Source organism: Hylobates moloch, unplaced genomic scaffold (assembly GCF_009828535.3).
Source record: "Hylobates moloch isolate HMO894 unplaced genomic scaffold, HMol_V3 SCAFFOLD_13, whole genome shotgun sequence".
In the NCBI taxonomy this organism is placed as follows: Eukaryota; Metazoa; Chordata; class Mammalia; order Primates; family Hylobatidae; genus Hylobates; species Hylobates moloch.
In genome coordinates this window covers 47,829,121-47,843,703 of record NW_026652288.1, presented here as the reverse complement: position 1 = coordinate 47,843,703, position 14,583 = coordinate 47,829,121, and the positions used below count along the sequence as shown (strand labels likewise).

The 14,583-nt window shown below is 52.9% G+C and overlaps 1 protein-coding gene across 1 annotated transcript in view; it reads left to right on the top strand.

Annotated features, from left to right (window-relative positions):
- Nucleotides 1-14,583, top strand: part of LRP1 (LDL receptor related protein 1) — an 84,301-nt gene that overhangs the window by 9,745 nt on the left and 59,973 nt on the right. Inside the window, exons 2-6 of the mRNA XM_058426186.1 lie at nt 198-320; nt 3,109-3,246; nt 5,413-5,532; nt 6,691-6,819; nt 6,946-7,209. Coding sequence (XP_058282169.1) covers nt 198-320; nt 3,109-3,246; nt 5,413-5,532; nt 6,691-6,819; nt 6,946-7,209 — 774 coding nt within the window. The remainder of the gene's footprint in view (nt 1-197; nt 321-3,108; nt 3,247-5,412; nt 5,533-6,690; nt 6,820-6,945; nt 7,210-14,583) is intronic.

Below are 14,583 nucleotides of genomic sequence, written 5' to 3'. Positions count from 1 at the left end.
ACTCCCACCGCAGATACACAGTGTCTAGGAACTACCCAAAGCCACCCCCTGACACCCCCAGGCACATAGACCAGGGCTCAGGGTCTGGGCTAGATGGAGACTGATGCTAGGGAAGGAAGAGCAGTCCTAGGGAACTTTGGGGCCACAGAGTTGGCCTCCATCCTTTATTTATACCCCCTTTTCTTTCCTTGCCCTAGCCCCTAAGACTTGCAGCCCCAAGCAGTTTGCCTGCAGAGATCAAATAACCTGTATCTCAAAGGGCTGGCGGTGCGACGGTGAGAGGGACTGCCCAGATGGATCTGACGAGGCCCCTGAGATTTGTAAGTACCTTTTCTGGATTCTTCTCCCCAAACCCTTAACTTATCCCTCTTCCTTTGGCAGATGTTTGGGAGGAGGACAGCTGATCCCTAGCCTGGTATGGACCTCGCTCAGTGATTGTATTTGTCCATGACACAGTTAAAACTGTCCTTTACACCCCTTCAAAATGTTTGGCATGGTGCCTGTTGGGCTTAGAAATGGCACCTCAGATTTCTCCCTCAGGTGCTGCACCCCAAGACGGTGTTCTCTGGGCTGACAGCTTTGCTAGAAGATGGCCCGGCCTCCCTTTCCTTCCAGCTCTTCCCTTGTTCCACCTCTCAGCCTCCCTGACCCTTGATGACTGGCCCCAGGTCTTGTCGGATCCTCAGATCTCCCTCTGTCCTTTGGCTCCCAGGCCAGAGGCCACTGGCACTTGCTCAGCCCCAAACCAGAAGCCCCACCCCTGTGCGTTTCCCGCTACCCCCGCCTTCCCCTGCCCCCAGTAAGTGGTGTAATCGGAGGCAGCTGTTGTAACTGGGAGAAAGGTCCCCGCCCAGCTTTTGCCCTGCCAAGAAAAGTGGAGAACTTGTTGGTGGGACCCCAGAGTCCTGGGTAGCTGGCACAGTCCTGGTGGCTCCACCTTTAGCCTCTCCCCTGCTTGGTTAATCTGGGCCAGGGTCAAAGCGACCCTGCATTCCTAGGTCCATCTCTGTTCTCTCTCGTGGGCTTTATCCTGCTCCAGTCCCATCTAGTGTCCTGTCCTCAAACCCCCACCCATAATTATCGGGGGTAATTTTAGGGCTGGAAAGGGAGCCACTAGTGGGCTCTGCCTCACCCCTACACTCTGCCCTGGAGGATGGGGGCCAGGGGTATTCAGCAGGTATATCTACGGCAGGGTGCTTCAGCCTGGAGTCTCTTCTTGTCTGATGCCACCTGCACCCCCAAACTTTTGACCCTGATCCTTGGCGTTAGAAGGAAAGAAAGTCATGCAGAAGGGTCAGATCTGGCTCTTTTTGTTCATTCTTCCTTCAGTTTGCTGTAAATCTCACCTTATATGCATTACCACTCTGTTCACACTCATACCCCCTGGACTCATAACATCACGCACCGACCCACCTGGCACTGATGAGCCCACCTCCCACCCAAAGGCACAAACACATTCTCACGGTAACACAGAGTCACACTCAAACGTGGATGCAGAAACACACTCTATACTCAGAGAGATGTCCCCAGACACACATACCAACATAGAGACACACACACACAAACCCAGATTGATTCACATGGAAACTCCCTGAGGCCAGAAACACCAGCATACAGAAAGACACACAGATACACTCTCACTACACACCGTTGCATGCTATACAGCCACACCCTCAGTTGTGCAAGCGGACTCCTGTCCAGGCACACATGGGTCATAGACACTGTCACTCACACACCATGTCCAGGCTTGGGGGCCAATAGACAGTGGTCTCTCTATCTCATCCATCCTCTTGAGCAACAAAGGAAGTTCCAGAGATGATATGACCAGTTGGCCTCAACCTTTTTTTTTTTTTTTTGAAAGGTGGTATCTCACTATGTCGCCTTGGCTGGTCTCAAACTCCTGACCTCAAGTGATCCTCCTGACACAGCTTCCCAGAGTTCTGGGACTATAGGCATGAGCCACCATGCCTGGCCAGACCATAACCTTTGATTCTTCCCAAATCCTTCTATCAGGCCTGTTGCTGTGGGGTTGGAAGTCTAGAATAGTGCTGTCCAATAGAAATGTATTGCAAGCCACATGTGCTATTTTGAAATTTGCGAGTAGCCACATAAAAAAGATAAAAATGAACAGATGAAATGAATTTGAATATTTTATCCAATGGATCCAAAATATTATCACTTTGGTACAGTATATTCATATAAAGTCATTAGAGATCTTTTGAATTTTTCTGGTATTAAGTCATCAAAATCTAGTGTACATTTTATACTTACAGTTTGAACTTGCTGCCTTTCAAGTGCTTGATAGCCACATGTGACTGGGCTACGTATTGGAAAGTGAAGGTCTAGAAGATTTGGCACCACTCTTGGCCCCGGGTTCTGCAACCTGGGAGCTGTGGGAAGGAGTTTTTCCTTATCATTGGAGTTTCTCTGCCATGGACTCTGCTTCCCTCAGCTCATCAAAACCTTTTTTTGTTTGTTTGTTTTGAGACAGATCTCACTCTCTCGCCCAGGCTGGAGTGCAGTGGTGCAATCTCAGCTCACTGCAACTTCTGCCTCCTGGGTTCAAGCGATTGTCCTGCCTCAGCCTCCCGAGTAGCTGGGACTACAGGTGCATGCCACCATGCCCGGCTAATTTTTTGCATTTTTCGTAGAGATGGGGTTTCACCATGTTGGCCAGGCTCATCCTGAACTCCTGACTTCAAGTGATCTGCCCGCGTCAGCCTCCCAAAGTGCTAGGATTTATAGGCATAAGCCATCACTCCCGGCATCATCAAAACTTTTACTGACCTCAGTCATCATCAAAAACCAGGCTGTCCTCAGCCTGTCTCCTGAGCATAGAATGTTGAGGCACTGGGGTCCATAGGTATGGGGCATTTGGAGGGTGGACTCTTTGCTGAAGGCCTAGTTTCTACCTCCACCTGTTTGCCTACAGGTGTGTGGCTACTGTGGGGAATGTTATAAAAGAGTTCTAGGTGGAAGAGTCTAACTAGCCCCGAGGCCTCCTGAGATCTGAAACCCCAGTTTTATCTCCCCTCGTCCCCAGTGAACAGCTGACCAGAGAGCCACCATAGCCAGCTTGTTCATGCCCACCCTTCTGTCTGCCCTCAGGTCCACAGAGTAAGGCCCAACGATGCCAGCCAAACGAGCATAACTGCCTGGGTACCGAGCTGTGTGTTCCCATGTCCCGCCTCTGCAATGGGGTCCAGGACTGCATGGATGGCTCAGATGAGGGGCCCCACTGCCGAGGTAAGGACTTTTCCACTCTCTACTCTCCTGTGTGAATGCAGCATGTTATCAGCCCACCTTCTGAGGACTGTCCTGGCACCTTCAGTGGGGATAAGGCCTTGTCCTGGTCCCCTGCCTAGATTTGCCTTCAGAGAGCAGGTGAAATTGATGTGCCCCTTGGGCCTGGAGCTTGGTCAGACAGCCCTGTGGGCCTCAGCCGTGGGCTGTAGCCTGGGCACTTCCCTCTGGCTGTGTATTCTTGGACTAGTCACTACCTCTCTCCAGGTCGCAGTTTTTCTTCTGTAAGATGAGAGATCAGTGTTTTCATACTTTTTTAAAAATAGTATGATCCTTTCTTCAAAAGGTTTTCTGCATGAAGCCTGAGTGTGAACACAGGGAGGAGCAGAGGTGCTGTGACTAAAGCTTAGCGATCTAGTTTAGTCCACCTGCCGCCCCTACGGGTGCCCTAGAAGGCATCCCCCAGGAGCTGCAGATCTTTGAGGGGCCCTAAAGCTGCCTTGGTCCCTCCCTCTCTGACAGTCTAGACTGTCTGAGGTGGTTGATAGGAAAGCCATCCAGGCCGAGGTGGGAACATTAGGATGATAAGTCAGGCTGCTTCCAGCCTGTGGCTCAGGTCACCAGCTCTACAGTCTTTTCCCCAAAGGGCCCTGTGGGCCATGGAGAGTCCGGTCACAGCGTGAGCATTTGAGAGTCGTGTCGGGGGAGGCAGAGCCTCAAGCCTGCATGTTAGGGAATAGTGGCCTCTCCCTTCTCTTTTCCTCGGGGTCTGGGCCCGGAGCAAGAGGCCGGCTTTGAGAGGCCATGAGCGTGGCCCTAGGGGAGGGGCTGTGCTTGGGTGTGGGGGCAGTGTCCTGTGCTGTGTGCCCGAGAAAACATCTGTCTGTGGGAGGAGACTCGTCTGGATCCTGTTCACTAGGAGGAGGGAGGATGGAGCAAGGGAGTTTGTGGAAGATTTTTCTCCCTTTCTTTGGTTGATTTTGCATGTTTTCATCTGAAGCTCCTGGGACGGGATGCAGAATGCGGGCCTGGGGGCTGACTTAAATGACCACGCACACCCCTTCCTCTTGTGTGGTGTGTGTTCAAGCTTGCTTCCTTTTGAGTACCTTTACAGTCTCTAAAACAACAGAGAACTTCAGAAACCTCAGGTCTGAACTTCCTTCTCTGATATTGCAGAAATCGGCCTCCTCATTCCCTCACGCTATATCCAGAAAAGTTACTCTTTCTAGGTTTTCCAGAGAAAATGATATTTTCCCCCTCTGTGGAGGAAGTCTGGGCAGGCAGCACGAATGGCTCTCGGGTGGAAGCGGGGAGGAGAAAGAATCGCGGGGGCCTGGCCCCCCATCCCAACTCTTCCTGGCAGGCTTAGTGCCTCTAAACGTCTTAGCATCTTGGGCGGCTCTCTCTCCTAGGTGGGGGTGGAGGGGGAAGCCAGGGTGTGAGGCCGCTGGACAAAGGGGTCTTTGTGGCCAGGCTGCCTGGCCCCACGCAAGGCCATTAACTGGGTCGCTGGTCTGGGGGGGCAACTGCTCTCCCACCTCTCCCCCCTCCTGTCTCATTCCCTTCTGTCTCCAATGTGGAAGTGGGTCAGTGGCAGGAGAAAGATTAGAAAAGAATCCAGAGGGGACCAGTTTTGCTCCTCCTTCCTGTCCTCTACCTGGGCCTTAGGCCTTCTCTCTGAGGCCTCTAGGGCTCCGGCGATGGGTTAGACAGGTGCTTCCAGGCCAGAGCTGGGATCCTGTGGGGACAGACACGATTCTATGCCCACTCTTCAGCCCCAGCTGAAGCCAACATTGTAATCCCCAGGCAGTGTAGACGAGAGGCATATGAAAGGGATAAGACTCACTGTCCCCTCTTCCTGTTGACCCCAAGAAAGTGCCAGAACCGCTCTCCATAGGGACAGAGGTAGCCCAGAACATCCAGAACAGGGACATGTGGGTTCTAAGCCATCACTGGCTATGTGACCTTGGGCTTGTCTTATAGCCTTTCTGGGCTCCAGTTTCTTCACTTGTGAAATGTAGTAGATGCTTCCTAAGACCTTTCCGTCTCTGACACTGCAGCCCTTAGAAGTGGTTTCTGAAGGTTGACTGGGTTTAGGGGAAGGTTGTGGCCTGAGTGCAGCTGCCAGATCTGGCGGCCTGAATATATGTCTCTCCTGCCCCCACACAGAGCTCCGAGGCAACTGCTCTCGCCTGGGCTGCCAGCACCATTGTGTCCCCACACTCGATGGGCCCACCTGCTACTGCAACAGCAGCTTTCAGCTTCAGGCAGACGGCAAGACCTGCAAAGGTGTGTGAGTGCATATGCCTGTGTGCATGTGTGTGTGCCAGTGGCCAGTTGAGGTGGGCAGGGAGGGACAGAGAGGGGTAGGGGGCCTGGCTGGAATAAGAAACTAGAAGGAAGGTGCAAGAGAGGGCGTGCCACCACCCCAGGGCATGACTGTGAACCTAACCATTTGCTTCCACTAGACTTTTAAAAATTCACCTTGAAATTATAGTTTATATGTAAATTTTTCTGTTGTAAAAAATTAAAGCATTAACAGGTAAAACCAAAGTCCCCTTTGACAAATCTCCTTCAATTCTGGTCCCCTTGCCTTCTCCCTGGAGTTCAACTCTGTTATCAGTTTGCTCTCTCTCTTTCAGGCCCTTTTTTATGCATTTGTCTGTGTGTATTCACAGAAAATGTAATTGGAAGTCCTGCTCAAGAGTACTGCGTGCTCTTTTTTACATAAATGATAGTATACTGTATGTATTATTTTCAATGTTTTTCACTCATCAGTGTGTTCCACAATTTTTTTTCTGTGTTAATATGTAAAGATCTACATCATTCTTTTAGAAACCACTATGACGTATGACTTTTACCACAGTTTACTTGGTCACCTCCCTGTTGATGAGTGAGATGTTCCCAATTTTTCACTGCTACAAGCAATGCAAACTTTTCTGTTTTAAATTTGCCTCCCTCGGGGCTTTGTGCAAATGCCACCTTCTCAGTGAAGCCGTCCCCCGACCCCTCTAAAATTACGTCCCTGCCATCTGCATTCTGTATCCCTGTTCTCTTTCCGTTGCACTAGCACCTCTAATGTATACTTTATTTACTTTGTTTCATATGTTATTATAGTAACTATATTTCATTTATTATCTGAATATAAGTTTCATGAGGACAGCAATGTGGGTCTATTTTAAAGTTCACTGATGTACCCCTGGCACCTGACCCATAGTAGGGACTCAATAAATCTTCCCTGCATGAATGAGTGATATGTACATGAGTGTTTTCCAAGACTGGACTTGCTGGGTGATAAGGTTTGCACATTTCATGCTATAATAGATTCTGCCGAACTGTCCTTCAAGGTAGCTGTAAGGATGCACACGTTGATCATGTCTGATGATCACCCACTTCGTTGCCCCTGTCACACTGGAAATGACCACATTCTTGCCCTTTCCCCGGCAGATTTTGATGAGTGCTCAGTGTACGGCACCTGCAGCCAGCTATGCACCAACACAGACGGCTCCTTCATATGTGGCTGTGTCGAAGGATACCTGCTGCAGCCGGATAACCGCTCCTGCAAGGCCAAGAATGGTGGGTGGGGTTGCCTGTGGCCACAGTGCTAACTAAGCCCCCTCAGTGCTATTCCCTGGTGGGTGGTGGCCTGAGAGGTGGTCCTAGAGCCCTGGCTGCACGGACTCTTCTCTTCCCCATTCCCAGAGCCAGTAGACCGGCCCCCTGTGCTGTTGATAGCCAACTCCCAGAACATCTTGGCCACGTACCTGAGTGGGGCCCAGGTGTCTACAATCACACCTACGAGCACGCGGCAGACCACAGCCATGGACTTCAGCTATGCCAATGAGACCGTATGCTGGGTGCATGTCGGGGACAATGCTGCCCAGACGCAGCTCAAGTGTGCCCGCATGCCTGGCCTAAAGGGCTTCGTGGATGAGCACACCATCAACATCTCCCTCAGTCTGCACCGTGAGTCACCTGCTCTCAGCTTGGAGGGCTGGGAAGGGTAGGGGAGACGGGGAAGGTGGACCCTGTCTCGAACAGAGGCCGGGACACAGGATGGTCCTGTCTGGGGCAGGAGAAGCAGGAGGCTGGATACAATGGTGTGTGTTTGAGGCAGGGGCAGAGCCACGGGCATGCTCCCTCCCAGCTCTCTGAGCAAGTGTCTGGATGGCCCCTGCATTTCTGGCCAAGGGCTGAGGGGGCAGTGAATGGTCAATCTCCAGAGACCAGGGACTGTCCCTTCTCTGAGAGGGGAGTGTTGACTAGACTGCAGAGGGACTTTCCGGTGCAGTGGGAGCCAAGGCTAGGGAAAGAAGGAGCGGAAGCCTGAGGTGCCCTGTTAGGCTGCAGCTGAGGGTAAAGGAGCTGGGGCCCAGCTGCTCTGTCTCCATGGGCCATCGTTTCCCTCGGGGACCATTGCCAATGGACTCTCTGCTGCCATCGGGGGAGGGCAGTGCTGAGATTATTTCTCTGTGGCTTTGTGGCAGTGAATGAGGCTGGGAGAGGAGCGTGAGCCACATGAGATTTTAGAATATCCTGGATGCTTCCATTCAGGCTCCTCCCTAGGCTACACTTTGCTGTCCTAGTTGTGGAAGAAGGGGTGTCACAGGAAGGGGCACGAGCATAGCTGGGTGTAGACCCACTGCTGGGAACAGCCCTGCCCATCTCAGAGGCTGTTACACCAGCAGCCTTAAAGTCAACATCTGGCAGCATCACATTTCCAAAGAAATGCACCACAGGGCTGAGAGGAAGAATCTGGCCTGTGGTTGATCTGACCCCCTAAGGGAGATTAACTTGATCTGTAACTGTTTAGTAAACCAGAATTCCCATCTCTGCCTTGGTTTCCTAATCTGCATAATGGGTTTGGGCTTGTCTGTCTAGATCAGATTAACTGGAGTGAAAGCCAGTGGTAAAGGACAGCACACTTTGAAGTTGAGGATTGTGAACCTTGGGCCTCTCTAGAAGATCTTCAAGTTTCTTTATTTGGTTCCTGTGATGAAAAGAAAGATCCCAGGAGGTTACAAGGGATTCATTCTGGGAGAGAGAAAGGCCCCTTCCCGGGATGGTGGAGAGCAGGGGTTCCTCTGAGAGCCCTCACTCTCCGTGGCCTCAGCGTAAGGTTCACATTTCTGCCTTTGGCTCCTCCAGAGCATCCCTGATAGCGTCCTTGGGCTGCTGGTGTCCACAGCTCACCTGTGATCAGACATGTGTCCTCCTTGGGGTGCTGAGCTGGGGCTGTCAAGGCTGGTTGGCTGAGCTCTTAACGAGTGGGTGACTCAGGGAACCCCATGGCTGATGGGGTGGGATTGGTGCTAGACCCTCTTGTGCAGCTGCCCTCCCCCTGTTCCTTGTCCACTGCCCTACTCAACAGGCCTGTCTGGGCAGACAGCTTGTCAGTTTCCTCCCCAGCCCTGCATCTTGCCATACAGTGGGCTTGTGGGTAGGTGGCTATGGGGTGTCCTAGAGGTAACCTTCTCAACTTCTACTCTGGCCTCTTCTTATCTGACTTCCTCCCCAGGAGAAGCCAGTACCTCTCCCTTGGCAAACAGATTTGCCTTGCCTCCCAGTCTGCTAAACTCACTGGGCCTCTCAGGGGCAGAGTCCAGGAGGCTCAAAGAGTCCAAGGGGAAATGCTTGTGGGGTAAATGAGTGGGTTTCTCTTGTCCCAGCTTCTGTCCCTTCCTCCCTGCCCTCCCCCTGCTCCACACCCCTGCCGCCTGAATGTCTGGCTGTCACCCTGAGGATGGTTGTTTTGCTCTCTCCCACAAACTAATTATGGGTCCCAAACTGAGGATGCCAGTGTCTCTCCCCTAGCCCCTCCCCCAGTTCCCGGGTCATCCTCCTCCCCAGGAGATGCTGACTGGCCTGCCCTGGTGTGTAGGGTGGCTGGTCCCAGGCACTCACCTGCACAGCAGCTGCTGGCCTGTAATTAGCTCCCCAAGGAGGATGAAGAAGAAAGGCTGCAGCTTTCTCCTGCTTTCACTCTGTCCTCTAGGGCTGCCCTCCCTGCAAGCCTTCCATTCTGTGCTGTGACTGTGACCTCTGTTGGACCCCTGGGGCTGAGCCTCATGCAGCAGGGGTGCACACAGAGGGAGGAGTCTGACAATTGAGGAGTGTTCGAGCCAGCGAGGCCAGCCCGCTGGTGCAGGCAGAAGGGGGAGCCTGCCCCAGAGAAAACTCTGGAAGCAGAAATAGAATAGAAAGAAGGAAGGAGGCCAGGAAATGAGCCTGGTTCACATGTGTCCTGGGCCATGTGAGTCAGACCTGTTGTGGAGTCCTGAGAGCCCCCAAGGCCCCCCCCCACCCCCCGCTCCCCGCCTGAGGCCCTGCAGTGTGTGCACATTCCTCTTCAACGCCCCAGGGCTGCTGACTCTCCTGCCTCAGGCCCAGTGTCATCCCCCTGGATTGGGTGGGTCATCTCTTTTCCTCCCACCTGAGATTACCTCCCCCTCCCCTCTGTCGCTGGCCCAGTGGTTTGGGGAGGTCTATGAGGCTCGAATTCCAAGACCAGAGAACTCGATGGGGAGCGCCGGAAGAGAAGGCAAGACCCTTGGCCAGCACCAAGAGCAGCCCTGGCTTTCACTACTGCTTTCTCAAACGGGCTATGCATTGATTTGATTTTAGATGGTACCTGGACAAGCTTTTTTTTTTTTTTTAACTGTTATAGTTATGTTTTTATTTGATATGCATTAGGATAACTCCTGTAACTAGCACATCAAATCTGTTACTTCAGCAATTGTTTAGGATGCAGTGAAATAAGAAAAGTAAGTTAATTGAAATAACTGGTAATAAACAGTAGCACAAGCTGTACATAAGCACGGCAGACATTTTGAAAGTGATACACAAAAGATTAAAGTTCTGAAAATTGAGGCCCAGAGGGATCAACAGGCCTGATAGTCCCTGAGTCAGGAACCAGGCATGCCCAGTCTCACCCCCACCTCTGACCAGTCTCTCAGCTCCAGAGGCCTATGGAGCCTGTAACCCAGCTTTGTCCAGCCTCCTGCCAGGCTGCCCCTGGGCAGGGCTGGTGGTGCAGTCTACCGACCTCAGCCCAGCCCTGCATTTCCTAAGCTGAGCTCCTCTGGTCTGTATTCCCTTCACCTTGGAGGATGCCACCGCTGTAGAAAGAATGAGGCAGACTGCAAGATTGGGGTCCTGGGAACATGGGTGTGTATGGTGAGGGGAGGTTCTGAGGTTGTAAATAGAGGCCTTGAAGGGAATCAGGTTTGCTGAAGTCACTCAGGAGTTTGGACTGTGTGTGAAAGGATGGTCTGAAGGGGCCCTCAGAGGTCTCAGGGTTCCCCTCCCTGCACCATGCTGCATGGGGAAGAAGGAGGTGGCTGGGGAGCTCAGCAAAGGCCCCCTGGGCTGCAGGCAGCAAGGTTGCGAAATGGGTCCCAGGTCCAGCTGGCCAACTTCACTTTTCCCTTCCTCTCCCTTTCTTTTATTTATTTATTTTTTTAGTGTGTGTGTTTTCGAAATCACAACAGGAAATGGGGTAGTGATTTGTCTAGAGGGGAGTCAAAGAAGGGGCAGACAGCAGCCCCTCTGAGTCTAATGAACTGGCTGCTGCTGCTGGAAGGGGTGCTACCTCCCCACTGTGCTGGGCACCCCTGGACCCTCTCAGCCTCCCACCCGTGCCTACAAAGTACTTCCAGACTTCACATGTGAAAGCTAACCATGCCCTTCCTTGGCCTTTCTGACCAACGGGATGCCAGGCTGTTTGGGAAGGGGTGGCTGTAGCCACCCCACTCTTTGGCCTTGGGCCGCCTGCATCCTGGCACTTTTGCTTCCCATTCCTGTTCTGAGTTTCCTAATCATTTAACAGCTCGCTCTTGCTCCTCCTCTCTCCTGGCCAGGGCCAGCCCTGTGTCTCCCGGCCCAGATCCAGCCCTGTCCTCTCCTCCCCTGCTGTCTCCTTGAAATTGCCTCTCCACCCAGACTGCTCCCAGCACTCCCCTCGCTGTTTTCAAGCCAAAGGAAGTAACTTAAGCAAGAGAGATGTGTTTTAGAGCCCGGCAAGGATTTCTCAATAGAGGGAAGACCCTAAGATGGGCTGAGCGGAATCCAGGCGTCATCCCTGGGATCTAGGTCAAAATGCCTCTTGGGGACCTAAGCCAGGCAGGGGAAGGTAGCAGGATATAACCACAGGCTGGAATCACAGGCAGGAGCAGGAAGGGAGCCCAGGAGAACGAGGTGACACAACACGGCTAAGCTCCAGACTGGCTGGTGGAAGGAGGAAGAGCTGAAGTCAGGACCCAGCAGGAAAAAAGGAGCATGAGGCCACGTCGTTTAGCAGAGCTTCTGCCAGGCTCACCATGAGGTCTCCTTCCCACCTTCGAAGTCCTCAGACTCTCCACCGTCTCTCCCAGGCCCAGGCGTGATCCCTGAGTGGGATTACTAGACAGACTGTCCTCTCCCACTGTCTTGGAGTGTCCCAAGGCCAGAGAGGCAGGATCCTGGCAGTAGAAGAGAGGGGGAAAATGATGTCCCAGCTCTAAAACAACAGACTCAGTCTTCAATAAATATTTGTTCAATGGATCAATACATGTGTGTCAGGCGCCTGAGACAAAGACAAAAAGCAGCACCCTCCTTACAGTTTTTGTAGTCAGGTGAAGAGGCCATGATCAAAGGAGCTCCAGAGGCCTATGGAGCCTGTAACAGGAAAACTTCCTCCTTTTTTTTTTGAGACGGAGTCTCACACTGTCGCCCAAGCTGGAGTGCAGTGATGCAATCTCGGCTCACTGCAAGCTCTGCCTCCTGGGTTCACGCCATTCTTCTGCCTCAGCCTCCCGAGTAGCTAGGACTACAGGCACCCACCACCATGCCTGGCTAATTTTTTGTGTTTTTAGTAGAGATGGAATTTCACCATGTTAGCCAGGATGGTCTCGATCTCCTGGCCTCATGATCCACCTGCTTCAGCCTCCCAAAGTGCTGGGATTACAGGCGTGAACCACCGAGCCCAGCCTCGAAAACTTCCTTCTAACAGGGCAAGTTTCCTTCTGGGAGCCTGAGCCAAGTCTTGACGAGTAGTAGGTGTTAGTCCCAAATGGCCCACCTGGAGGGCCCACCCAGAGTCAGGAGGCCACAGAGGGCGACTTGGTGGAAAAGGTGGGAAAGGATGGGCTCAGGGAGGGGAGGACATGGTGGGAACCGCAGCCCCCATGTGGGGAGTGTTAATCATGCACCAGGCCTCATGCTAAGTGCAGTTAGTGCACCATCCAGTTTTACAGATGAGGAAACAGAGACTCCGAGGCATTAAGTAACTTGCCCATAGCCTCAGCTGGAAGATGACAGAACCAGAATTCAAACTCAGGCTGTGAGTGTCTAGGGCCCAGCTGGACCCAGGGCAGAGCAGAATGATAGAAGGAGAGGTGGGGAGGTTCCAGGAACAAGGGCCAGAATCTAGTGTGCTCCCTGGGGATGTGGTTAGAGGTCCAGGGACCTCTTTGGATGTGTATACACTCTTGGGTGTGTAGATGTGTTGGGTGACATTTTCTCAGGGCATAAAGGCTTCTTCCTTCCTTCAGATTTCCTTATTTTAGAGCAGGTGACTAGAATCCTGCAGCTGAAGCTAGAGTCTTTTGGGGCATGGGGTGGGGCCCGTGTGTTTGGGAAAGTAGCCACCATGTACAGAAATGCCTCTTGAACAATGGGAATGGTGGAGAAGTTGAGAAAAGCTGGAGTTGTAGTGAGTGCAGATGCTGAGCAGTGGGATGGGGTGCCAGGACACCAGGTCTGTTCTGGGGCCTGGAACTGAAAGTCCTCTGTGCCATAATGGGCAGCTGTGGTCTCTCGTCTGACTCCTGCACCTCTTCCCTGCTTCCTAGCCTCCCTCTTCACGCTGGAATCCCCTGCCCTTCTGCCCCTAGACCACCCCCAACTCCTTCCACAACACAGCCTCCCTCTCTCCCCTTGGGTTTATTTGAGATTCTCCTGTCCTTAGGATTTTCGGCCTTTGGCCAGAGCCTCTCCAGAAGGTGCGCTGAGGTGGTTGGCCCTTAGAAGGCTGGGCCACAAGGGGACAGCTCCCCTCAGGGTTGGTGGAGCCAGAATGCTCAGGATCTCTGGGCTGAAGCCCAGGACCCCACCTGGACCCCAATTCATAAGACAGAGAGGGGTGGCCCAGATACTGCCTATAGGGCAGCCCTGAAGGCAAGGTTCCTCCTCTCGATTTGAGCCCATCTCTCTACACTGGCCTTGGAGTGATGGCCAAGTGTATGTGTGTGTGTGTGTGTGTGATTGTGTATGCGTGTGTGTGTGCATACGTGCATGTGTGCGTGTGTGTGCATGCGTGTGTGTGGTGGGGCAGGCAGAGGAATCTGAACTTTAGGAGAGAGAAAAATAATGTGGTGCAGCGGGTTGGATAACAAAGGATTTTTGCTTGCAACTAATAGTCTCCAGCTGCAAAAATACCAAAGGGGAGGCCAGGCAGGCTGAGGACTCCAGTTCTTGCCAACTCCTCACCGGCCTGCTGAGTGGGGCCCTGCCTGGCCTTTGGGGAGGTGGAAGGGAGATCGGCCAAGGGTAAATATCTGAGAGCAGGGATGATCTCTCTGCCTTCCTTCCCGGAATTGGGAGGGAATCCAGGCCACATCCTGGGGCTGAGGGGGGCTGATTGTGGAGCTGCACCTGGGATAGCGGCATCAGATCTCTGCAGGTTTCTTCCTCCTCTCTCTTGCCAAGAGAAGGGTGGATAGGGGGAGCAGGGACAGGGTATTGCCAGCCCTAGGGCTGGGCAGTGACTCAGGGAAGCCTCAGGAAGTCGGAGAGAAGGCCGGCCGTAGCTGCGCCAGCTGGTGCTGGGAAAACAGCTTTCGCTGATGAAGTTCATATACATGCCAGCAGCCCCCAGACCCCTGCCGTGCCCACCAAGTAAAGGGCACGCAGCCCTGTTTGACTTCCAGCCACTCTGCTGGCTGCCAGGGGCTGCAGGCAGGTCCCTGCTTTGAGACTTCGATTTCCTTTGGAGGCAGCCCAGCAGCATTCATTTGAATCTGTTTTCCCTGTGGTTACAGTGTGTGGGGCAAAGAATTTGGTTGCCTTACCCCTGCACTAGGCCCTCTTCCTACAGGGCCTTGGCCTCCTCAAGCTACTCTTCCCCCTCTCTCCAATCTTGTGAGGATGGGACAGTATTGGGGGCCCAGAGGAAAGAGTGGCTGGGCTTGGGGATGCATGAATACTTACAGGGGTAATACCTCGTCTCTGTGGCCTTGTTCTCCAGGCATTGGGATGGGATTTAGCAGAGAGGACCTGAAGAAGAAACTAGTTTGATGAAGCCCTCAGTTGGCTCCTTCCCTTCCTGTCCTGTGACTCTGAGTCAGTGTCAGGGCCCAGCCA